The 23458-nt window shown below is 38.9% G+C and overlaps 2 protein-coding genes across 3 annotated transcripts in view; one reads left to right on the forward strand and one right to left on the reverse strand.

Moving 5' to 3' along the window:
- The window catches only part of CTNNA2 (catenin alpha 2), a 396255-nt gene that overhangs the window by 242289 nt on the left and 130508 nt on the right, over positions 1 to 23458 (forward strand). The window lies entirely within an intron of this gene.
- On the reverse strand, positions 6255 to 7820 carry LRRTM1 (leucine rich repeat transmembrane neuronal 1). Its single transcript, XM_042812774.1, has one exon. The coding sequence runs from the start codon at positions 7818 to 7820 to the stop codon at positions 6255 to 6257; it is 1566 nt and encodes a 521-aa protein (XP_042668708.1).

Genomic DNA, 23458 nt, shown 5'->3' on the forward strand with positions numbered 1-23458 from the left:
TTCAGCAATCTGTTTTTGTGCTGAGTCCCTCAGCTATTAGGATGCTTGCTCATACCTCTTTGTAACCACTAGGGTACAGAGGTGTGCTGCTTTACTGAGATTTATTATATATAAGCTGCATCACCTTCATTGGATAAGCCCTTTTAATGAGTTTGATATGTCCATGCATTTATTTTTTTTTTTTTTAAATCTCAGATTTTACTGAGAATACAATTTTAAGTCCTCTCTCTGGCGCCGTGCTCTGGTTTGCAATTAGGACAGGAATGTGTCTGAAAAAAAAAGGCCAGAATAAATTTTGCAGGGGATGAGCTTAGTTTCCAAGCATGCCAATCAGATAAATCTGCTGTGCTCAAAATGGTAATTCTGTGATGAAGTCGATTTTTATACTCACCTATTACCTTTGAAATCTCGGGTGTAGGCATTGTTAGCTCAGTCACGGCACGGGATCGGTCGGGTTCCCATAGCACCCATGCTGAAGGACATCTCTGGCTGTAGTTACTGCGTGAGGATGTGAAGAACACGAGAGCAGCAAAATGGTTTAAAATAAGAAGTGCCTTAGCAGCATATTATGTGCTGTTTGCCAAGCACAGGCACACATGATGCTGTTCTTTAGCCACCGCAGCCTGCTACATTTGCCTCTCTCACCCAACTGTCACACCAGCAAGGGTGAGTTGGAGCAGTAATTGGCTTAAAGGCTGAATAATTGCTTCTGAATGCCAACAAGTGACGTTATCTTTATAACAAAAACAATTGCCATGTTCTCACGGAAGTACAGATTTCATTGCAAATGGGTTTGCTTTAAAGCAGCCACACTGCAATAAAATTACAGTGCTCTGCAGCATTCAGCTTGGCTCTTCACAGCCACCCACCCGATTACAGGCTCTGTCATGCCAGCAGAAGATTGTTGCTTGGTTTCTGTAATATTTTTATAGCCCTGCTTCCCTCTAGATAACTTTAGAGGTGGATTGCGCTCACTCCTTTCCTTTCATCAGATTTCTCTGCTGTAAAAAAGAAGTAAACTGGTGGATGGAAAGTCTTTTACGTGGCTCTAAATATGCTTTTCAGTTGGCTTTCTTTTACGTAGATTCTAATAGCGTAATAGGCTCTGGTTTATGTCAGTAATTCCGTAAAAAGGTTAATCTCTAAATCACCAATGTTTCCTAAATTCCTAATCAACTTCGTGTTTGGAAAGAAACCCATATAAATGCTCAATTTGTTAATATTAGAATGGGTTGAGGAGGTCAAGAAAAAGTATGACCTCCGTGCGTGAAGATAAATTGGAACCAGCAAAAATACCTCAGATATGTTTTGTCTTAATAGCCTTGAATACAGAGGCTGAATATGAGGGAGAACAAGTATGGATGTATTTCAGCAGCAGAATCTGCTGAAGCTCACCATCCCCTTCTCTGTAAATGCATGTTTCTTAAAGGATGGAAAAAAAAAGAGATAAGTTGGTTATAAAAGCCTTATTTTCTAGAAGGTGCATGGTGAGCTGTGCTGAGGATAGATAGGAAGACCAACCAGCAAAAGTAGTGGAATAGGCAGCAGAAAAGTGAACAAACATAGAATCATAGTATTCATTAAGGTTGGAAAAGACCTCTAAGATCAAGTCCAACCATCAACCCATCCTCACTATGCCCACTAACCCATGTCAAAACGTGTATTTTTGAGAAGACAGAAAGAGAGAGAGGGGCTGAGTGTCTTCTTCAAACCACTGCTGTTTGCCCTTGCCATGTGGGAGGTGAAGGCACTGAGAAATCTCATTTACCTGGCGTGTGTGGCAGTCCCCTCGCCTTCTCACCAGGTTTCATCTTCCCTTTCATCTGCGCCCTTGCCCCTTCCTTTTCTCTTTCTTGTTCGATGGAGCTGTTTGCTGCGGTGCCTTCCTCTCCAGGAGCTGTTTCATCCCTGCTTGCACAGATTTTAAAACTGCTTTCTTCACCCACATTCGGTCTTGGTTTTCATCTGTGCTGGTCCTTTAGATTTACCATCTTTCAAACGAAAAGGCAGACGAAGCCAAACCACAGCTTCATTTCCTTTTCAGTTCTCCAGTCCTTTGCCTCATTTTTTGTCACCTCATCATTTCTTTTGTTATTATTATTATCATAGCACTACTAATAAGCTTCCTTATTAATACTTATTTGCCATTCTGAATACCACTGGAGAAGCTGGAGGGAAGGGATATTCAGAGCATCCTTTTGCTATTAATGCAGAGCCAGACATGTTCAAGAAACAAATTTAGTCCATTTCAAAAGCAAATGAGGGGCTTTTTACTGAAGCCAAAGAAAACAACCAACTAGGTGCACTTTAAGTACCTCTCAACACCTTTGCCATAGAATCACGGAGCATGTACTACAGAATACAAAATATCCTTAGGTATCAGTAATGATTTTTGCACCCATGTGCAAGGCAGTTAATACCCAAGCATGGAGCTGCATTTTCACTAGCCCCCTGCAGTACTCAGACAGCATGGTAAAGGAGGGAATTTGCAGCTTTAACACAGAATTTCTTTGTATTTTTATATATTCAGGCCAGAAGCAGAATGTGATACATTAGCATTGATTCTGTGGTTTCATATCACTTTCTTTTTTTTTCTTTAGTACAGAACAAAAGGAAAAAAGATAGAAAAGAAAATAAATTATCCCTTATATACATTCATAGCATACACAGCAACAGTTCCTTCATCACTGGGTGCACTGTGAGTGTGTATTGATGTTAGCAGCAAGAGATTGCATATTAGAGATCTATAACACTGATAGTGTTAACCATCCTCAAAAATGATGGCTCTTTCTCATGCCTTTCACCCTGTCTTGTATGTTAAGAACACTAAAAAAAAAAAAAAAAAAAAGTTAATTACCTAATTATAAAAGGCAGATTAGTCATGTTAAGTGGAACATTCAAAGGGGACTATTTAAAATATTTTATTTCCTTTGATATTTCCCAATAATCTGAACAAGAAACTGTCACAGCTAACACCAAAAGTGCTTACTTTTTTTTTTTCCCTTTCTTCTTCCTATTTTTTTTTTTTTTTTTGGAGCCATAGAGTGAGCCATAGTAAGGGGATCAAGAGAGAGGAAATGACATATGTCTGGACAGCTGGTAAACATGAAATCTGAAAGGAATAGTGAGGGGAAAATGTATTCCTGTAGTTGCCATAAATACATTACAAATAGAAGACTTCTCATATATACCAATGCAAGCAGCCAGTTGCAGGATGAATAAATGGGTTTGTAAGAGCTGAATTGAAATGAAATCCTTGCATCCTTTATATTATCCATGTTTTTATCACATCAACTTTTAGAATAAATGTGGACAGGCAACGGAGCACCTCTGTGCCATGGAACGGGTGGTAGTCTTCTTTGCACCAGTAGATGAGTATCCAGATATCTGGAGATCATCAGGAGGCTGTCTCTCGAAGACATTACCATTATAAAAGATTTTTGCAATCTTCATGATTGTGAAACAGCTCATTTTTGACAGTTTAATAAAGTGCTATCCTCTCCATGGAGGGTTCATCCATCATCCTGCTGGGGTGGCAAACCATTGGTGGTCATTACCTCCCTCCAGGATAAATGGCAACAGGCAATACTGAAATTTGCCCTCACTTCTGGAATCAAGCCCCTTGAAAGCCAAATGTTCTGTTCAATTTACTCAAGCTGTCACTCGAGCATGAAGCACGGGGTGAATAAATTGCAAAGGTGGAATTGCTCACATCTTGCAAACTTTGCTTGAGGTTGCTAACACCAATAAACAACAGGAATCATTCCAGGGGAGAGTGCTTAAAATACAACTCACAGCTATGCTGAAAAATACATAGAAATACAAGCACAGGATAATTGTTTGTCAGTATCAGATTTGCATCAGATTTACAGGGTCAAAAGCATTACAGCACTAATACATTTCCTTTGAGTAACAGGGGGTCACTATGTAAAGAAAGATTTTGTTTGTTGTTTTTTCCTTTTCTTTTTTTAACCATATGTAGACAATATGTTCCAATGTCTTGGTTGGATTTGGAAGCTTTCTGGCATTTAGCTGTAATCAGTCCTTCTGATTGCAGTGCTGGATGTTGATTTGAGGAATGTATAACGTAGTCCAAAGTTAACCTTAGATCTGAGTTGATTTCAGAGAGGGATTTAAAGGGGAAAATACACATTTCTGGTCTCAGTCAGCACGGCATGAAATAATTTCTCCTGTTACCTACAGTACCTTTGCTCATAAGTTCCTCTATTGAGAGTTCCTATATTGAGAATTTGGGGATGGATAAGGCCCCTGTGTGTTTGAAGCAAAGAAACAGAAATGCACAGTTGTTTAAGCGGATAAAGGGCCAGTTTGACAGCTGATTTCAAACCTGGGGGTAATTTTTCAGTGGCTTTGATTTAAAAGGTCTATTTTTATTAAAATTCCCCTGATGAATCCTCTCCCAATGCATATTCTCATTGATCCCATTGATAACATTAGTCATTTAAAATACTTTTTTTTTTTTTTACTAGAAGACTATCTCATTTTTAATATTAAACAGAGTGATGTATATACGAAGTAGAGGAAGGTGTAAGTTTTGACCCTTAAAAGTAGTGTCAGTTAGGAAAAATATAAAGCTCACTCTTTATGGTTAAAATTAGCAGCTAAAAAGCTGCTATGCAGTAAAAAATTACACAAGCTGTGCCTAATCTCTTCTTTATAAGACTGCTGTATCCTTTTAAGAGTAGATAGCAATTGGATGCTACTAAAAAAAAGAGAAAAAAAATGAAAAAACTCCTCTATGTTCCATTAAAATTTCTGTTAGATTTCTGGAGTTTTCCTCTCTTGCATCTTAGGGATAGGGAAATATGTACAAAGCATAAAAAAATGTTTCCTGGTTCTCTATCTGCAGCATTTTATTAGCATGTTATGCTATATGGAGAGAAATTCAAGATGCTCTGCCTGGTGTTATAAAACTGCCTCACCTTCATTAGTATGAGGGGAATTGTTTGAAAGATCAAGCAGTAGGTTGTTCATGTAACTAGAATGAAAAATCCAAAATGCAAGGAAAGGAAGCCTTTATTTAAGGGCAATCAGAATAAAGCAGCAGTGTGATTCTACATTGTCAAATCACTGTTCATACCCATAAATCCCATGGATCAGTCATTGGTAGGGAGGGTTCCTATGCTTTCAGCCTCTGTGTGGGTTTCAGGCTGTTCTGTTGGTGAGGGCAGTGATGGGCACAAGGCAAGCTTTGCTAGCATATGCCAGAGAACCCAGAAGTATGCTTGGGTAGTTCTGTCCCACTCAGAGCCCCAAACACACACAGGTTGCACTAGTGAGCACTAAACTGCTCCTGCTCTCCTCTCAGTGTGGTTCTACAGTGCATAAAGCAAAGGTTTCTTTGCTCTGGTCATAATCAGAGCAAGCATCGAAGTGGGAAATGCTAGCAAAAGCCCTTACACTTAGGGTTTTCTCATACTTTTGTTTCAAAAAAGACGATGACTAGCACTTTTTCAGCAGCATTTCACTTGTTCATTTCTTTACAAGACTTTGCAATATGATCTGATTTTTAGAAAAATTACTTTTAGGGGTTACGATGCAGTTTTTATGGCTCTTACAGCAACGTACAGGTGAGCTGTGCTTGAAAGCCCCTTTGACACCCAGTCCTGGGGCATGGGCAGAACTTCAGTCCCTCTGGAGTGCACTGGCTGCACTAACATCCAGTTACAGGTAGCACAGGAACACAAATAGAATTCTGGTGTCATGCTTCATATCACCAGTAAAATGATGGAAGTGAATGTGCACTAATTACAACAGGAAGCCATTGGGTTAATTTTTATCAGCCTATTTTACGTGGCTTCTTTGCTCCCAGGCTTTTGGTTCAACACTCGGAATGAAGAGAAAAAAAGGTTAAACTGTTGCATTTTGTATACAGGGAACAATTCAGGTAATATACACCAGTCTGTAAAAACTGTAAATGCTATTTTTTTTTATTTTAAACATTTTCCTTAGTTTACAAAAGATCAATAATCAGTACCTTTTTTACACTCTCAGTTTCCTGAATATTGACAGATCTTCAAAGGGAGTATTAGCATAGGAAATCTTAAGATTGGCTGTCCTGAAGATTTTAAGACATGATAAAGCTAAAATATCAAGTTCTGCCAGCAGCTCCTCCTGTGATTTCAGCAGAAGAGTGCCCGCGAAATCCTCAGCAAAGCCCCACAAACCCCCCACTCTGCTCCCTGTCTGCGCGCTGCTATTTGGTTGCACACTGTGTAAATCCCCAAGGCAAATCACACCTCGCACTCCCTCGCTGGCTGCTGGTGACAGGAGCAAGATCCGTACTCATTAATGATCACCAGGGCTCCCTCGATGTGGTTGGGTTTGTAATCAACATAATACTCCTGGGCTGACATGGCAGCCATTTGATGCATGGTCTGTTTCTGCTTCTGCTTCCTGCGCTGTGTTACAAAGCACTGTCTTAGCTGCCTTATGCTGGCTGGAAAGCATTTCCAAGAGACGTACAACACTAAAACCACGATGAGGAAGCTAAAAATCAGTGCCATGGTCCCCGTCACCACCTTGTGAATCTGCACGGCGTTTTCCGCGCCTTCGCCGGGCAGTGTCACGGTGATGGCGTACGTCGTCGGCTCCTCGTCGGCCTCTGGCACGTAGGCCGTGGCGGCCGCCGAGCCGTAGCCAAACATTTGGTCGCTGTTGTTGGTCACAGGGGACAGGGTGTTGACACTGGTGGGGTCGACCGTGTCCTCACACAGGTGGAATGCATAGACTGCATCCAAAACGTCCTCGCCCTGCGCGTACTCGGGTGTAGCACAGAGCAGGTTGCTGTCGTAGCGGCCCTTGAAGTTGCTCAGCCATGAGGCCAGGGCACAGACGTTGCGGCCGCAGTCCCAGGTGTTGGCAGACAGGCTGATGCTCGTGAGAGACTTCCAGGAGTCCAGTATGCGCGAGTCGATGTAGGTCAGCCGGTTGGAGTCCAGCTGCAGGGACTTGAGGTGAGGCACGCTTTCGAAGACATGAGGTTCGATGTATTCGATTTCGTTGCCAGAGAGATCCAGTTTTTCCAGTTGCCATATCCAGTCCAAAGTGTTGACGACGATGGTGACTTTATTCCGTCGCAAGCAGAGTGAGTGCAGGGAGATGAGCCTGGGGAAGTGGGCTAAATTCACCTTCACCAAGTCATTGTGCTCGAGGTGCAGCTCGGTGAGCTTAAACAAGCCCGCAAAAGAGTTTCGAGCCAGGCTCTTTAACTGATTGTATCCTATGTCTAGAAACTTCAGGCTGCGACAGTCCTGAAAAATTCTCACCGGCACAAACTTGATGGCGTTTGACCGCATGTGCAAAGTCGTGAGTTTTCTCAGCCCGTGAAATAGGTCGGGCTCCAGCGACTGCAGGTTGTTGTACGATAAATCCACACTGCGCAAGTTTGGCATGGGTCGGAACGTGTTGTTGGGCAGTTGGGTGATTTTGTTGGAACTCAGGGTGAGCTCCTTAACTCGCCGCAATTTTTGAAAGGCATTCCCCTCCACTGAGCAAATGTGATTGTGATCCAGATAGAGCCACGTGAGCTGCATTAACCCTGTGAACTGTCCGTCATGCAGCTCTGAAAGGCTGTTGTACCGCAGAGACAAGCCCATCATGCCCGACAGGTTGCGAGGCATCTCTGTGAGATTCAGTGATTCACAGTACAAAAGCCTGCCCTCACACCGACATAGCTGTGGACACCCACTATTCACGGCTGGAAGCATTTTAGAAAAGATACCCAGCGTACACAATATCAACCCCGGGGGCTTCCTCAGCAGCCAGTTTAAACAGAGACCGATAAGAAGGAAATCCATTAGCAAGAATATTTCCAAATATGCTCGAGAATGTCCATTGAATCTTTTCAAATTCTACATCATATTTTATTTAAGAGGAAAAATAGCAACAAGAAAGAAAATAAACAACAGCAACAACAAAAAAAATGCCCAGACCAAAGCAAAACAGCAAACGGAACAAACACAGCCAAATATTTCACTTTACAGCATGCAGGAGCTGCGCAGCATTAAAGTTCACAGACATTCAAAGGTAAAATGATAGTGATTTTGTTCATGTTAAAGGCTGCAGCAAAGAAAAAAAAAATCTTTCTTCATGAAAGAATTTAATTAAAAAGTGTCTTACCCACCCTTTTCCAGAGAGTGACAACCTCCATTCAGTTGCTTCCTTTGTGTTTGGACTAATTATATGCAGAGCTAAAAAAGACCCCTCTGTGCTACAAATTCGGTCCCTTTCAGAGCTGTGCAAGGCTGGCAAGCTCACAATGTCTCACTTCGCTTCTGCTCAAAGAGCTCAAGGCTTGTCCAGCTAGCTTTTAGCTGACTCCTAGGACCTGCAAGTTTCAGAACTATGTGCATGAGCTTGATCTTCTCCTTCTCCCTCTGTCCTTTTCTCTGCAGTTAACACTGTGGCGTGAAAAAAACTCCAAACTCTTTACTAACGACTCCACAGGATTTGGCAATCTGTTTAATGTCCATCATTTGCAACGACCATTGACCGGCACAACCTTTACTCCATAGAGAGATTACCATGCATTCACTGACCGGCTAAGGGTAGCTTTATTTCCCATTCTTTGTTCGCTTTGCTTGTTAGGTGATGCTTAGAGCAGAGAGACAGCAAGAATCCTTTCCCTTCAGCCGAGCAGTATGTTGGTAGAGCATGCAGAGGCACCTAGTGTTCACTGAGTGTCGTAAGCTGCTCATGATTGTACGCCTGCACTGTGCATCTCAGACATGGGCAGATGGAAAAGGGGTGGGCATAAAACCAAATGCTGGAGCGAACCGGGAAAGTAATATATGCTCTTTGATGAAATGGAAAATACTTTAAGCCTATCTCTCCATTTCTCAAACACGCACGCACACACAGCCACACAAATCATCAACAGCGAGGCAGTGCTAAGTAGGAAGCTTGAGAATTAGGATTCTTTATTATTATTATTTGCTTTTGTTTAAAATCTGAATGTATAAGCCATTAGCCGGGGACAGGGAGATACTTGATTTCTTGGTTTTGGAAGGAATATGTAAAGCAGTGTCATCGGATTGCTTTTTCTCTGTAAATCTGAGGATATTTGCTTTTCGGAGACTTTGGGGTTGAAGGGAGGGGGGGGGGGGGGGTTGGGAGGGTGGAATGTGTTTTTATTCTGACATTGTCTAAATAGAGGATGATTTGAAATTCTGTGCATTCTTTCTCATAGAAATGCAGCCAGAGCTCTGCAAATAGGAACGTCTGCTTTCCTATAAGCTGTAATTACATTTGGTCTTTTTCCATCCTGCATATTCTCTGTGTGTTCAGCACATGCCTTTCCTAAAGGCTTGCTTTTTTTTTTTTTTTTTTTTTCTGCAGTGTATGCTATGGCACACAAAACTATCTATTATTCTTGCAGCATAAAGAATACCGTGTGTTCGGAATCAGATCAGCATATAGGTTACTCTGACCATGTCAGCAGCATGCAAAGAAGGGGTAGAAAACCCAATCACTTCCTAAGTTCTGCAGATTGTGCTGCTTTTTGTTCCGTGCACCAAAATAATTTTTGCCTGGTAATTTGCAGCCCTCATTATCAATGGGAAATGCGTCGGCAATGAGCTCTACTCCAATTTTTACCGACTGAAAAACGTACAATACTTACTTCTGTCAGGAAAACGCTGGCCATCTTCTTTTCCTGTTATGAAATAGAATCTAAAGGCTGTGTGTTGATGAATGCGATCAGAGCTGACAGCTCACGATCCTGCATGAATCCTCTGTGAAGAAGTTTCGCTCGGAAATACAAGTAATGCAGAAGACAGTGCCGATTTTCTCCTGAAGTCAAGATTGGTTGCAAAGTACTGGAGGCAGGGCAAAAGTGTTACATTTCCTTTCTTTTTCATAGCCATGTTAATATTTAAGTCTTCTTTTTTTGAAGTATTTGTTGCAGAGGTACGGAATGCTGGAGCTTTGCATGTGTGTGAGCGTGGCTGGCTGCTGTCTGTGTGTGTGTTGGTATAGATCAAGGAATGCAGTAATTTGATGCAGTAGAAGTTGTTTTACAGAAGTCTTGGTAAACTTAGTCTCTCGTTCATAAAAAATCACTGAGAGATTCGTTACAAATGTATTTGCTCAAACCACTCTTAAATAAATGACAAATGTTAACCAGTCAGTCTGCAGTCTCAGAACCCTGGAATCGATGCACTTTAATGCTCCCAATCTGGTTTATTCATTCACATCCTTCTGGTTTTCACATTTCAGGGGTCTCAAAGAAAAATGTGATGCTTTAATGTTGTATGAACCTCTTGTATGTTGTAGTAGGGCAAGAGAGCCAAATGTGTTCTCCCTCTCCCAAGATCGTGCTGTCTTGTTCAAAGCAGGCTGTTTATGCAAGTGTCCACTGGTTTGCAGTACACCTTAATTCTGTTTCTCACACAGAAGCAGGAGGGAAAGCAATGACAGAACGGGAAGAAAGAACATAGAAGCAGGAGAAGTGATTAAAAACACCTCTGTGCAAGAATAATGCATTCTAGCTTACATTTCCAAATATTTTGATGCAAATAGTAAGAGAAAAAAGAAAAGACTTTTTTTTAAGTTTATAAATACCGAACAAAGGTTCACAGCATAGAGGTTGTATCCCTTAAAAACTGCAACCCTATAAGTCTTGTTGAGGTGGATCTTACTTCCCTCTCCCATTTAACAGTTTGGGCATAGAACTCCCAAACTAGCCCTAAAAATTTCCATTCTGTATTCAAGGAAAGCTGACATTTTCTGCAAACCAGATGACGATAATGATCTCTTAGTTACCATCTAAATACTACGTATAAAATGAAGCATTTCACTTTAAGAGATGAAACTCCATGATACATCACTGTGAAGAGCTGAATTCTTTTTTCTGTGATGGTTCTTGCAATCGCCTGGGATACATTTTGTGTCCTAACCAATCTGCCTATCGCCATGCTGGCATATAATCTATTATCATTTGGTTACCAGTGGTAGAAATTAGAACAGACAGTAGAAAACCTATCTAGAATTAGCTGGAAGGCTGACAACTAGAATTAGGAACCCAGAATTAATGGCCCTAAGCAGAACCTCACAGCTCTGTCAGAGCTATATTGCATGAAAGACTTTGCTGTTATTTGTCCAAAAATGTGTCTGTAGAAAACAATCCAGATAGTTTTTGAACTAGAGACCTCAGCGTATGTTGGGAGCTGTGATGCTGAGGCAGAGTGATGACGAAGGGCATGGGAATCTGAACAGACAAACATGGGTGAGTGTTCAGCTTAGCCCTGAAATACCTTTGTAAATTTGGTTTTCTTATATATTTTTTAAACTTTTTGAAATGTACTTCTTGTTATGGAACTGGGAATCCATTTTGAACTTGATTGTAACACAAAGGGCTTAATTTCCACTGTTTGAGCTGTTATCACAGCCAAACTGTCAAGTTTACACATTTTCTGAAGTTTCAAAGCCTCTGGCAAATCTCTATAAATTAGTGGATTTAAATTAACTTTATTAAATGTGCTATTATAAACCAATCTTAAGAAGCACAAACTAAGTTTCTAAGTACTTAAGAGAGATTGATTAAATCAATGTAAAGTAGGTTACAAAAGAGCAACTCGAGTTAAAGTTTTAGAAATTTTTACTGGGAAGCCATTTATTGGAGTCATCCCAAGTTTAAGAGGGCTGGAACAGGGTGAGTAAAATCAGAATATTGACCCTAATGTCTAATTATATATGTTCGCATTGTAGTGTATTAACCACCACTGCCACCCATAAATCGTCTTCTTTATTGTACATGTGTAGTAATGAGTATTCCTCTTCCTTCTGGTATTTTCTGAGTGGTTTCTATCAGTATAATAAAAAGTGGAGCTTTTAGCGGTGATTTTAATTTCCTTTCATGAATGGACAGACTCAAAGCTTGATCTTACAAAGTAGTCTTTAATTTTCAGGTGCACTGAACCATAGTATTTCATATAAAGGAAACATTTAAAAACAGAAAAGAGAAGGAAGAGATGTGACTCCAAGTAAAGAAAATTAAAGCTGTTATTTCTCTTATGTTCATATCCTGGCCATCCCTGGCATTTGGTCAGCTCTCCCTTCTATGTAGAATTGTTTCAGGTAATAAGAAGTCCATCACCTATATAACTTGTATTTTTTAGGAATTGTAAAAATGAAGTGTATTAGACAAATTCTTGACCAAAATAGTCTCAGACACTCACGATACCAAAGAAAGAGTTATAACTGCCATTCATTTCTTGCAGTGCAGAGCAGACACGTTGGATTTGATACCACATTTAAACAGTAGATATTCTTATGCAAATCATCTTGTTGTTTTTGACAATGCAATAAACACTTTTTATCTCTCAGTACAGCACTCTGTTATCATCATCAGCCATATTCAATAGCAGATATTCATGTATAGCTTTATAAAGTCACTCATGGAAGAGACCTATCTGTAGAATTGCCAGTGAAGTGCAGAAATGCCTATTCTCAGGAAAATACATCAGTGGTAAGATGAAGAGCCTCTCTCACCTTTTCATTATTTGTAGAATACTTGGGTAAGCCATAGAGTTACAGATTCTCTTAGGTATCAGCGAAAATTGCCTATGAATTTCTGAATGTGATGTCAAAGCATTGGGCAGTGTTATTGGTTGTGAATGTCTAGGTATAATGGAAAAAATGAGTTGTTACAAAAAAAAAGTACTACCCTTTTTCATTAGTCATCATATTCTTGAAGATCATTTTAGCATCCTTATCAAGCAAAGATTCGTGCTACAGTCAAGTTACCACCTAGTTGAAACTCATTTCACATGTGAAGTGAATTATTTTACCTTTGTTTTCAATTAACTCTTGCTAATTCATACTTCCAAAAATGTTCTGGGAAGTTTAGGAGGAAGAGTTTGTAGACAACAATGATTAGCATTTCTGATGGTTTTAGTTAGTCATAGTTAATTGGAAATCAGTTAGTTCCACCATCAGAAACGTTAAGCTAGACACCCCAGAAAGGTTTGTTTCAGGAGCTTCCCAGGCATTTCTGGATGTGCCAGTGCCAGTGAATGAAATGCAATTGATTTCGAGTTAGCTTAAGGACAAAGAAGTTCACAGCTTATCCATACACATGAATGTATCTGCTTTGTCCTCTTCCACTTTTCTTAGTTCATCTGTAAGGTTTTTTGTTTGTTTGTTTGTTTTTAGTAAGCTATGATGCTAGCTGCTTTCATATTTGTTTTTCAAGACTGATTTTCGCTGAAATAATTCTATTTTCTTACTTGGATGTAGCTAACCCAAGATGACTGTGGAAACCACCTTGTTTTGGTTGGCTATTTTATCGTTAGATTCAGCCACCCTGAGAGAGGTTGAATAATGTTTCAGCTATGAAAACACACAAAGTGGCAGAATAGCAGAGTTGTGTAGGAGTATGAAAAATGCCCAGAGTAGCCAAGTTAGTTATGGCTTGAAACCATCTTGTGCCCATGACTTAGATTGATGCTATATTCCGCTCCCCTGGAATGACTTGTGTCACTTAGGAAAATGACAAGTCTGAGTTGGGAACATAGATATAGCCATATCAACAAGCCTGAAGTCATATGTATTACATGGAGATTGCATCCTGATGCAAAACAGATCACCATTTTTATCGAGGACACACCCTTGGTGGCAGTAAACACTTTTCAAACTTTTAAGATGCCGGAAATAGAATCAAGAGGAATTTCTGAAATGAATTATTAAAAGTTAGGATGAACAAGTTAAAAGCTGTTCCTGGCAATCTCCTGGAAAGTCTTTTTACAAATGAGTGAACCGCTCTTGGAAAATTTTCCCAGAGCAGAAAATCTGTTCTTTTCAGTAGTAGACAAATTTTTGTTCCTCATCCATTTCTTTTGCTTCTTTCCAAATGTATTTTAATGTACAATCATAAAAATAAGTAATCTTATGCTGGCCTCTGTAGGTACCTTACTACAACAAATGTAGATTGGTGCTGAAGCTACTGTTAAAATAGTGTTTAGGAATCAAATAAAGACTTTTAGAATCATAGAATCCTACCACAGAATCATAGAATGGCTTGAGTTGGAAGGGACCTCAATGATCACCTAGTTCTAATACCACACCCCCAAGGCAGTTTTCTTCCATCACAGAGGGTATCATTCTAAGAGACTCCAGAGGAGTCATTGTGAGGAAACTGGGAAACTGTACTTTTGGATCCTGCTGCATGGAAGTTCTTAGGTCTGACTCTTGAAGTTCGTTAAGACCAGAACAATATGAGCTAAATATGGAATCATAGAAATGTTGGATTCACAGAATCACAGCAATGATGACAGAATGGCAGCCCATTCCAGTGCCTGACCACTCTTTCAGAAAAGTAGTATTTCCTAAAATCCAGCCTGAATCTCCCTTGGCACAACTTGAAACCATTCCCTCTAGTCCTATCACTAGATACACGAGGATTATAGCAGAGTGCCTATAGCAAGCAGGCAGTCAGCTCCTTGGCAGACTGTATTATTATCAGTTAGTCTCAATGTGCTTGTTGGTATATCTTGGCAGCTAAAGAAGGCAGTATTTTTATGTTTCCCTCCTTCTGCTCTGATGAGAACCATAATCTGAAGGGAAAACTCAGGCTAAAGCATGTTGAAATTGCGGTTGGTTTTGCATTACATTTCATTGGGATATTGGAGGGAATTTCAATCATTACACAGAATTCGCAAAGCATTGAACAGGTTGAAAATTCACATTTCACATAGAAGTCATTGTAATTTTTGCAAACTTAAACAAGACGGTTGGTTGACTACCTGAAATATTTATTGCTTAATTACGTATTATTTGCAACTGATGTAATGTCTAAGAGTAATAATCATGGGTCATGAGTCTCAGAAGGACATATTTAAAGACCTAACAAAAAATGTCACGCCTTCTTAAAATAGAGGATAACCTGACCTGTTTTATAAACAACTTAAACATAATGAGGCAATACCAAGCATATTCGTAAGGTGGAGGTGCGAAATGTGTGGCGTATATGTAATCTTACACACCTAGCTTTGCTCAACAGCTAATTCAATCCGTTGAGAACCAGTGGCTGGCTTTTAATGGAGCCTTCCTGCCTCTGGTTCAGTTTCATTTCAGTGTGTCTGTCTGTCTATACTTAAGACTGATTACAGTGTAATCAGAGCCTTGTGCTGATCCTTTACTCTCACTAAATGTATAGAAAGATACACTTAACTTAATGAGCACACCTAAAGATCCTGAATTTATCTGAAAAGCTATAAAAGGAGTATGTAAACCATTTAAGGAACAGATATACAATAATAAAGATGTACATTACCTACACTTTACATATGTTTTTAGAGTTGAAATGGTGGATTTCTTGTACTGCTGTTATATTAATTCTTCAATATTCATGTTACATGAAGAACTTATTGTTCCTTAATACTCAATGTATGTTTTAAACAAGTGAAAAAACACAATCAGCTCAAAAAGACAGGAAATGATCAGCCTGTTTTTCAAGATATAGGGTATTTTTCTGTGCTTTTTCTGAGACCATTTTTAAAGAACACTTGGCTTACTTCTGCTCTTTTTTTTGTAGTGCAAATTAATTATAATTTGACAAGAGAGTGCTTGATTTTTTCTTCAGATTTGGTGTAGTGCCAAGCTTTATTAGTTAGAGCTTCTAAATCAAAATCAAAGGTCAGTATCTGTGAAATGCCTGTGGCTCAAGATATGTTGTAGATCTTTCCCTATTATTTAGAGATTTTTGTTTTTCAAAAGGTGTCTAATTGGATGCTGCATGTTGCACACGTCTGTGGAAGAGTAACTGTCTGTCATGATTATATCAGTAATATGACAAAGAGCAATCCTAAAGATGTGACAAATGAATGATGTGAGATCCTTGAGTTAGGTTCTTCTTCAGCATAGTCTATAAATGCAGGCTGAGGGTTCACTTCCCACAGCATGTTGTACCCAGTGAATCCCTTTCTCCAACCATGTAGGTTTTTGTCTCAGTATTGTCCTTCATCCACCTGGAACATATTCTGTCATCATCGCACACGCTGCTCGAGTGGGGCCATTTAGGGAAAGAGCAAGTAGAGGACTATAAGTGGTTAAGGGAGCTGTGGTAGTGTTCAGAATATGTTAGAATTCAGTTGCTGAGCAGTAAGAGGCACTTGAAGGTAGGGAGCTTTCAAAAAAATACCATCCTGAAAGCTATACTGTGTGTCCTGATCCTCACTCTGCTACTTCTATTTGCATTGCATTTTTTTTTCTTATTCTATGACCTTACTCTTTCTACATCTAATGTGTTGTTTTTTCTGTTTCCAACTCTCGATCTCAAAGGTTTGTCTCTTCCTGTATAACACCTAGCATAGCAGGAGTCTGTTTTTGCTATGTGCTAATGAATGTGACAATAATCAACACAGCATGGTTGTTCAAGGCAATAATAGCTAGATAAGAGCAAGTGAATTACAGTTGTACCAGAGAAGCAGCCTGTAAAACTGAGGTTTGGTCATGTCTTTCTTCAGCCTGTTTTGTTAGCTGAGCTTGGACCACACACTGACATGAGGTCAGCAGAATCCCCTGCAAGCTGTTTTCTTGGCCATGAGGACCATGAAGGCAGTGAGCTTCAGAAGTCTTTGATGATGGAATGGGATAAAGCTTCTGTAAGGCCAGAGGTAGCAGATGAGATTGGGTGGTATTTACTTCTTTACCTTCTGTCCAATTATATAGTATTGATAGCAGCTACAAAAGCAGTTATCACTCCATTGCATTTAATGAAACACATACAGACAAAAACAAGCAAACAAAAAAAACACAAATAAAACAGCACCATGCCTTTGATGGATGCTTCTTTTCCATGGTCCTCAGTCTAGTGGATCATGGATCCTGCTGGATGTTTCTGCAGCATCAGAAAGTAATGCTGACCTTGGGAAACTTCCCTGAAGCACATTCAGCTGAGTCTTTTGAGATATGTTCTTTGACTTTCTGGATTTTCTGGCACCGTTGTGTCCATTAAATACTGATTAGATTTCAGAAATCCAAGAGACCAAATAATGCTATCATCTGTTCCCTACTTATCTTAATAATATTGCCAGTAATATTCTAATATATCAATTCCAGGATATTCTAGAGCTAACCTGATGCATAAAATATATGGACAGGATGCTTTTTTGTTTCAGAGGCAGAACAGAACCAGCTTATGGATTGGATTTTGCTATATTGCCTAGAGATGATGATAAAAAGTGAATTAGCTGCTTTCAAGGACTGTTAGAAAAATACATCAGTTTTCATAATGTTTGATGAATTGCTTACAGTACTTGTTTTACTTAAAGCTGCAATTAAAGATTGCCCTCTAGTCAAAAGAAAAATGTGATAAAAATGTGACTTGAAACTGGGCAGAAAATTTTCTGAAGCCCTTTGGGATTAATTCCAGTAATTATTCAATCTGACGTTTTCGAGAGAAATAACCCTTTATGTATGAACTCCATTAATCATAATAACATAGTTCACATGTCAGAGACTTCTGTCCTGTCACTTTGTATAAAATGTTTAATGAGAGACTAATAAACATCTTCACTATAGTTGAGAAAATACAGAACTGCTTTTAAAACACCCCAGTGCATGTGAATTGGTGTTACGTAGGTTTTGGTCTTGTGAGGTGGGACACGTTGTGCTTGTGTCTACAAAAGTGCTGAATTTCCAGACTGTTATTGTCATTGACATCATGTCTCCTGCTAATTTTGTGCAATTTCATTCATAACACTTCAAGGACTTGTTTGCTTTCTTGTCTTCTCTGACCTGTTACAGAGACATCTATTTTGTCTACCTGTCCTGCTGTAAACATTTGTTTTATGAATTTCCGTATATAAATAATAGGGGTATTTTTTTTACATGAGTTATATGTAGAAAACTACTTTACATCATCTACAAGCAGAAGAGTAAAAACTATTTTTCTTGCATGTGAACTTACTGCATATTATTGCAACTGCACAGTGAATATTGAGTATCTGTCTCTGATGATAAGCAACTCTAAGAAGATTGGCGTTATGTCTGTCATTGTTTCATCAACTGAGGATATTCTGTGATGTTTTCTTGTATAAAGAAGTGGTGATTTCAAATTGTGGCTCTGATTAGATACTCTTATTTGAAGAATTTACCATTCTCTGTGTTTCACATTCTAACATTGTTTTGTGCTTTTGAAGCTGGAAAGTGGAATTATCTGTGCTCTGATGAGAAGCGATAAGTATAATCTTTTGCTGAACGTGGATAAAAGACTTAGGCAAATGAGATTGTTTCAGCACTGCTTCCTCATGCATCTCCTGACTTGTTCAGCAGCTAAAACTGGAGAATAATTCTTTGTCTTTGGAGGTCTCCTTTATTATTTTTTATTTAGGAGCATTGCACAATATATCTAAACTGTTACATTGACTAATGCCTTCAGTGCCAAATTTTTACATGTCAGTTGTCATTCTTTGCACACTCCAGTAGATGGCAACTCCAGTCTTCTTGACATTTAATCTCCATTCAAACTAGAAATATTCGCTGTGCCCCCCCTGCCACTGCGTCTCATCTATATAAACGGCCAAGAGTTTCAATTTTACTTTTATTGAAATCACTGCGCAGCATCTGAACTCAAATAGTACCAAAAAGGAAAAAAAAAAAGAAAAAAAAAAAAAAAGAAAAAAAAAAGCGGGGTGGGGGTGGAAAGAGGCCCATAAGCACCAATTCTCCTGGATCATAAAGCACACACTGATTCCTCCATAACTTTTAAAAATATTTTAGGAGTTTTCATAAAAAGGCTGAGTACCTATTCTATTTTTACTTCTCATGTGAAACAAATGGCAGAAAATACAACACGCTAGCTTGGAGTCTGATGACTTGACTAAACCAGACAGCCCACCCCACCCCAGCCTTCCTGTCAAAGTATTTACTTTCCCTATACACACTAAACACTAGAGTAAACTTTTTAAAAGCTTAAATGATATTTGTTTATGAATGCAGTGATGATGAGGACTGTATTGGAGCAGGACCATGGGTTTACAGTTGGAGATGAGGATTTTCTCATTTTCCCCTTTGTGCTTCAGTTCTGTCCCATCAATTTTATTATTAAAACATCCGCAGAGAGGAGGCTGTTTCTCCATTTTCCTCTGCCGACTTTCACAACATACTTGAGTGTAGAATTTGAAGCCGTAAAACAAGGCATCTCTCTGTGAGTGAATGCCAGACATCAGCAGGCACAAAAGGTTGTGATTGCTCTGCCTGGGATAGAGACTAATGATCATAACAGTCACACAAAGGATCTTTTCTCTAACTCTCTGTATGAAAACCATAGTTTAATTTTCTAATCACTTTCACTGTCTACCTAGGTTTTATTTTGCAGTTGATGGTTAAAAAGGGGCAGAGGGAGGAACGGTTAATAATATTTTAATTATTGTTTTAATGAAATGCAGGTCTAACTTAAAAAGAATGCATGCTGCATTGCAGTTCTGTTGTTGCTGTTGCTTTTGTTTACTTACTTCTTCCATAAGGCATTTCCAGTAATCGTGTAAGAAACTTTCCAAATACCACAGTTTGTAGCATCAGTGATGCTATTTGGTATTAGCTCTTATGATCAGAAACAGATAGAAACTTATTGCTTAAAATGAACTGCAAAAAGTTCCAAGGCATAGAAGTGTTTAAGACCAGATTTAGATGTTCACACTTTTATTGGTTTAGTAAAATCCTCAGTTTTCAACCCAGACTTTATTACTCTGTGGACATTTTTACTTCACAGAAACAGTATTAAAATAAATTATGCTCATATAAGACAAGCAGAATATTGGTCCATTTAAGCCTGACTGATTTTTATGTAACAAATTAGCCAGCAAGGTAATTAAATCTCTTTTGGATGTGTGTTTCATCTCTGGAAAGAATCCCAAGAACCTTAGAAAACTGGCTTTTGGGTTATATACAGGTCCTGGGTCTATTGCAGCTAAGTGGCTTGTTTCTCATTATCGCATTTAGTGCTACAGAAACTACTCCACCAGAGTCTTTATTAAAACTTGCTTAAGGCTAGCATTTTCCCTTGGGTCAATAATGACTTTAGAGGAATGGATGTAGAAGCTGGATTTGTTCTAGCTATTGGAATGAATTATGTCTCATCGGGGCCCCCAGGCTAGTATTTCAAATTTGCCACCAGGCATTTCATCAAAAATTCCATTCCAGTATTGCAGAGACCTTGTGCACCTCTTAGTAAAAGCAGAGCATGCAGCTGAAGATCTTCCCCCTGCCCAAACTATTCGACAGCACATTTTTCCCCATTGACCTGCACATATTAGTGAAGGATCCAGTTTAGAAATGTTAGGGAGATTGTTGCCCATGATTTCTGATTAAAGGAGAGAGCAAAACGGAGGAGCAGGATCCAGTTAACTTGCTGGTGCAGTGCTCCTACAGCTAATAGCCATTTAAATCCAGCAGCTCATTCTGGTGGTATGAGCACAGTATTTATGAGAGGGGTACCATACACATCTCCCTGCTGCACCACACAGTTTTCCCACTGCAAGCCCTTGTTCAGAAGTAATCCAGTCAAAGTCTGTGTCCATATTCTACTCATATGATCAAGTACTGCTTCAAGTACGCAGCTTCCTCATGAAGTAAAATCAGCTATATTTTTTCTCTGGTTTGGAAAATCTGCTCATACTAACGGGAAGATAAAATATGAATGTAGATAAAGCTTTGGATTTATGATCCCCAAACAAATTGCTAGCTTTCCCATTACAGGCTCGTTCTAAAAAAAAAAAATGATTGCATGAAATTTACAAAACGAAGTCGTATATGGGAATTTGTTCTCTTTCGATGTGTTTACAGACAGAAGTATCTGTTGAAGTGCAGTGGTGTTTGATATTAAAAAGATAGATAATGGATAAGAGGCAAACAGGTGTTTGGCTTTTCCTTCTGCTTGTCAAGGACAAAGACTTTCAGCACGTTACTTGGATGGCTCACAAGCACATTCACATTCACATCTTATTTTTTCTTGCTGACTGGATTTTCCCTAAGTGTTCTGTTCAGACATTTCAAATGCAACATTACCAGGGAGCTGCCATTGGAATCTGAATCAAATGGTGAACGTTACGACAGATATTGCATTTCAAATGCCACAACTGTAGCTATATATTAAATATAAATAATTATTTTCATATATACAGTGAAATTTTCCCTATAACCATTTTCATGGTTTATTTCTAATGTATCAGTTGCAGGAAGTGTAGAACATTCTTCTCCCTTTGCTCTCTGGCGTACACTGCACTTCTTATTTTTCATCCTAGAGCAGGTTTCCCAGATGTTTAACTACAGAACATAGATTAGATTCTAGCAACTACAGGAGGCAGTAAAAGTATATTTGCCTTCTTGCCTTGTGTTTATTTAATCAGTATTAGGATTCTAGAGAATAGCCCTTTAAAATCATGGCAAGGCTAACTGAGTATGGTTTGGCTATAGGTAAGCTTTTCTTCATGGTTTGTAAGGATGAAAAGTTATTTTACCTAGAAGAAACAATCATCATCATATGAAATTTGTAATCCAGTCAGCTCCATCAAAATATAGACTGTGTAGATACAGTAATAATAATCCATTTCTCTGAAGTGGTATTTAATTCCTCCCTAGGATTTTCTATCAGATTTTTGGTCAAGATGATAGAATACACATAAGAGACTTCAAATTTTCTATGATTTTTTTCCCATTTCATTTCTGTTTTAAACTCTAGTAGTCTAATATAGTAGTGAAGCTTATTTTAGATGCCCAATTTTGTCATTCTTTTGACATCTTTTAAATTGTATGTTTCATTTTGTTTTTAAAAAGTCATAATTTCCTGATGCTGCTTTAGAATATAGAGAATAACCAGGAATTAAAGTCATTTTTTTTTTTTTGTTCTTGCAAAGATCCTCAGGAGCTGAAATGGATGCTCACTACAATCATGGGATTTAGATTTCTCAAGAACTTTTGGAGGTTTGAGTCTCAGTCCATGACTATTTTGGAGCCTCATCATAAAAAATATTTTTCTAGGAGGCTCCCGCCTAACCCAGTCTTCTTAAAGAATACAAAAACATATTTATAACCTAAGTTGAAAGAAAACTCCATGCTTTCTTTCATGCGAAGCTTTCAGTTGGTCATTCCTGGAAAAGTCACTGCAAAATAAACCTTGCTAGTTCATAGAAGTACAATGGATTTTAGAATTTGTGCAGTCTACCTTTCTGCCCTAAAGCAGATCAGTTTTGTTGTTCCTGACACATCAACTTCTCCTGAATTGAAGATTTCTCAAGGAAATCTATTCTAACATTTTGTTTCTCAAATTCTGAAAGTTTAATGAACACAGCATGTCCAGCCTTATGGTTTTAAGTTTGGTTTTAAGTTTGAAGTGATTTTAAGTGGAGGAAGGGAAGATTTAGGTTGGATATCAGGGGAAGTTCGCTTCTATGAGAGTGGTGAGATGTTGGAACAGGCGCCCAGAGAGTTTGTGGATGCCCCTTCCCTGGAGGTGATCGAGGCCAGGATGGGCAGCCTGGTCTAGTATTAAATGTGAAGGTTGGTGACCCTGCCTGTGGCAGGGAGGGTTGGAGCTTGGTGATCCTTGAGATCCCTTCCAACCCCAGCTATTCTGTGATTCTATGATTCTGGGATTCTAAGCTTATGCTATTGACGGATTTTTATTTTTTGCTTTTTTTTTTTTTTTTTTTTTTTTTTTTGTCATTACAATTGTTTGATTGTTTTTTTGTTTTCTGTAGATTATTTATTGACTGATTGACTGATTACATTAATACCTGCCTTTGATCTTTCTTGCATCCATTCTAAATAACGCCTATTTTATTGATACAAAATGCCAAAAAGACTGCAGTATTCAAACTAAAACCTTGCTCATTCTGAATGGAGTGTCTCCCTGGCTGCAGTTAGGTTTCTACATCTGAAGACAGTGCTTGCCTTTTCCGCAGCTGGGTGACACTGATGATTCATGTTCAGTCCGTGATTCACAAAAGCCCCTGGAACTCTTTCTTTTTGCAGATTTTCTGCATAGCTGCTACTCATTCTGTTTTATAGCTGGTTATTCCTGACTGACTGAACATCTTGCACATGACCCTGTTGGATAGCATCTTGCTTTTTTTTTTTCCTTTTGAGGACATAAGTGCAATTTGTCAGGATCATGTTGAATTTTTATTCTGCCCTCCAGAGTACTTTCAGTGCTTCTCAGCTTGGTGTCACCTCCAAATTCAATAATTGTAGTCCATGTTCTATCACCTCGGTCATTAATGACAATATGAAACATTGATGGACCCAGAAAAGACCTTTCTGTGTCATTTCTAAGTGCGTCAAAGAATTGCTTGTAGGTAGCAAACTCATCATGTGGCATGGATAATTACATTAGTGAAACTGTATAACAGAAGGAAGTATCCACATTTAACAGTTACAGAAGGAGAAAAACTTACCTACACCAATATTTCCTTTTTTCTCTCAGATTTTGCATGCT

The sequence above is a fragment of the Centrocercus urophasianus genome, unplaced genomic scaffold (genome assembly GCF_019232065.1).
Source record: "Centrocercus urophasianus isolate 14NV4802_14NV808 unplaced genomic scaffold, USGS_Curo_1.0 seq_13, whole genome shotgun sequence".
Lineage (NCBI taxonomy): Eukaryota > Metazoa > Chordata > Aves > Galliformes > Phasianidae > Centrocercus > Centrocercus urophasianus.

What these genes read in the sequence shown, in the direction of transcription:
- LRRTM1 (XM_042812774.1), bottom strand. Translation starts at nt 7,820, where the DNA reads ATGGATTTCCTTCTTATCGGTCTCTGTTTAAACTGGCTGCTGAGGAAG.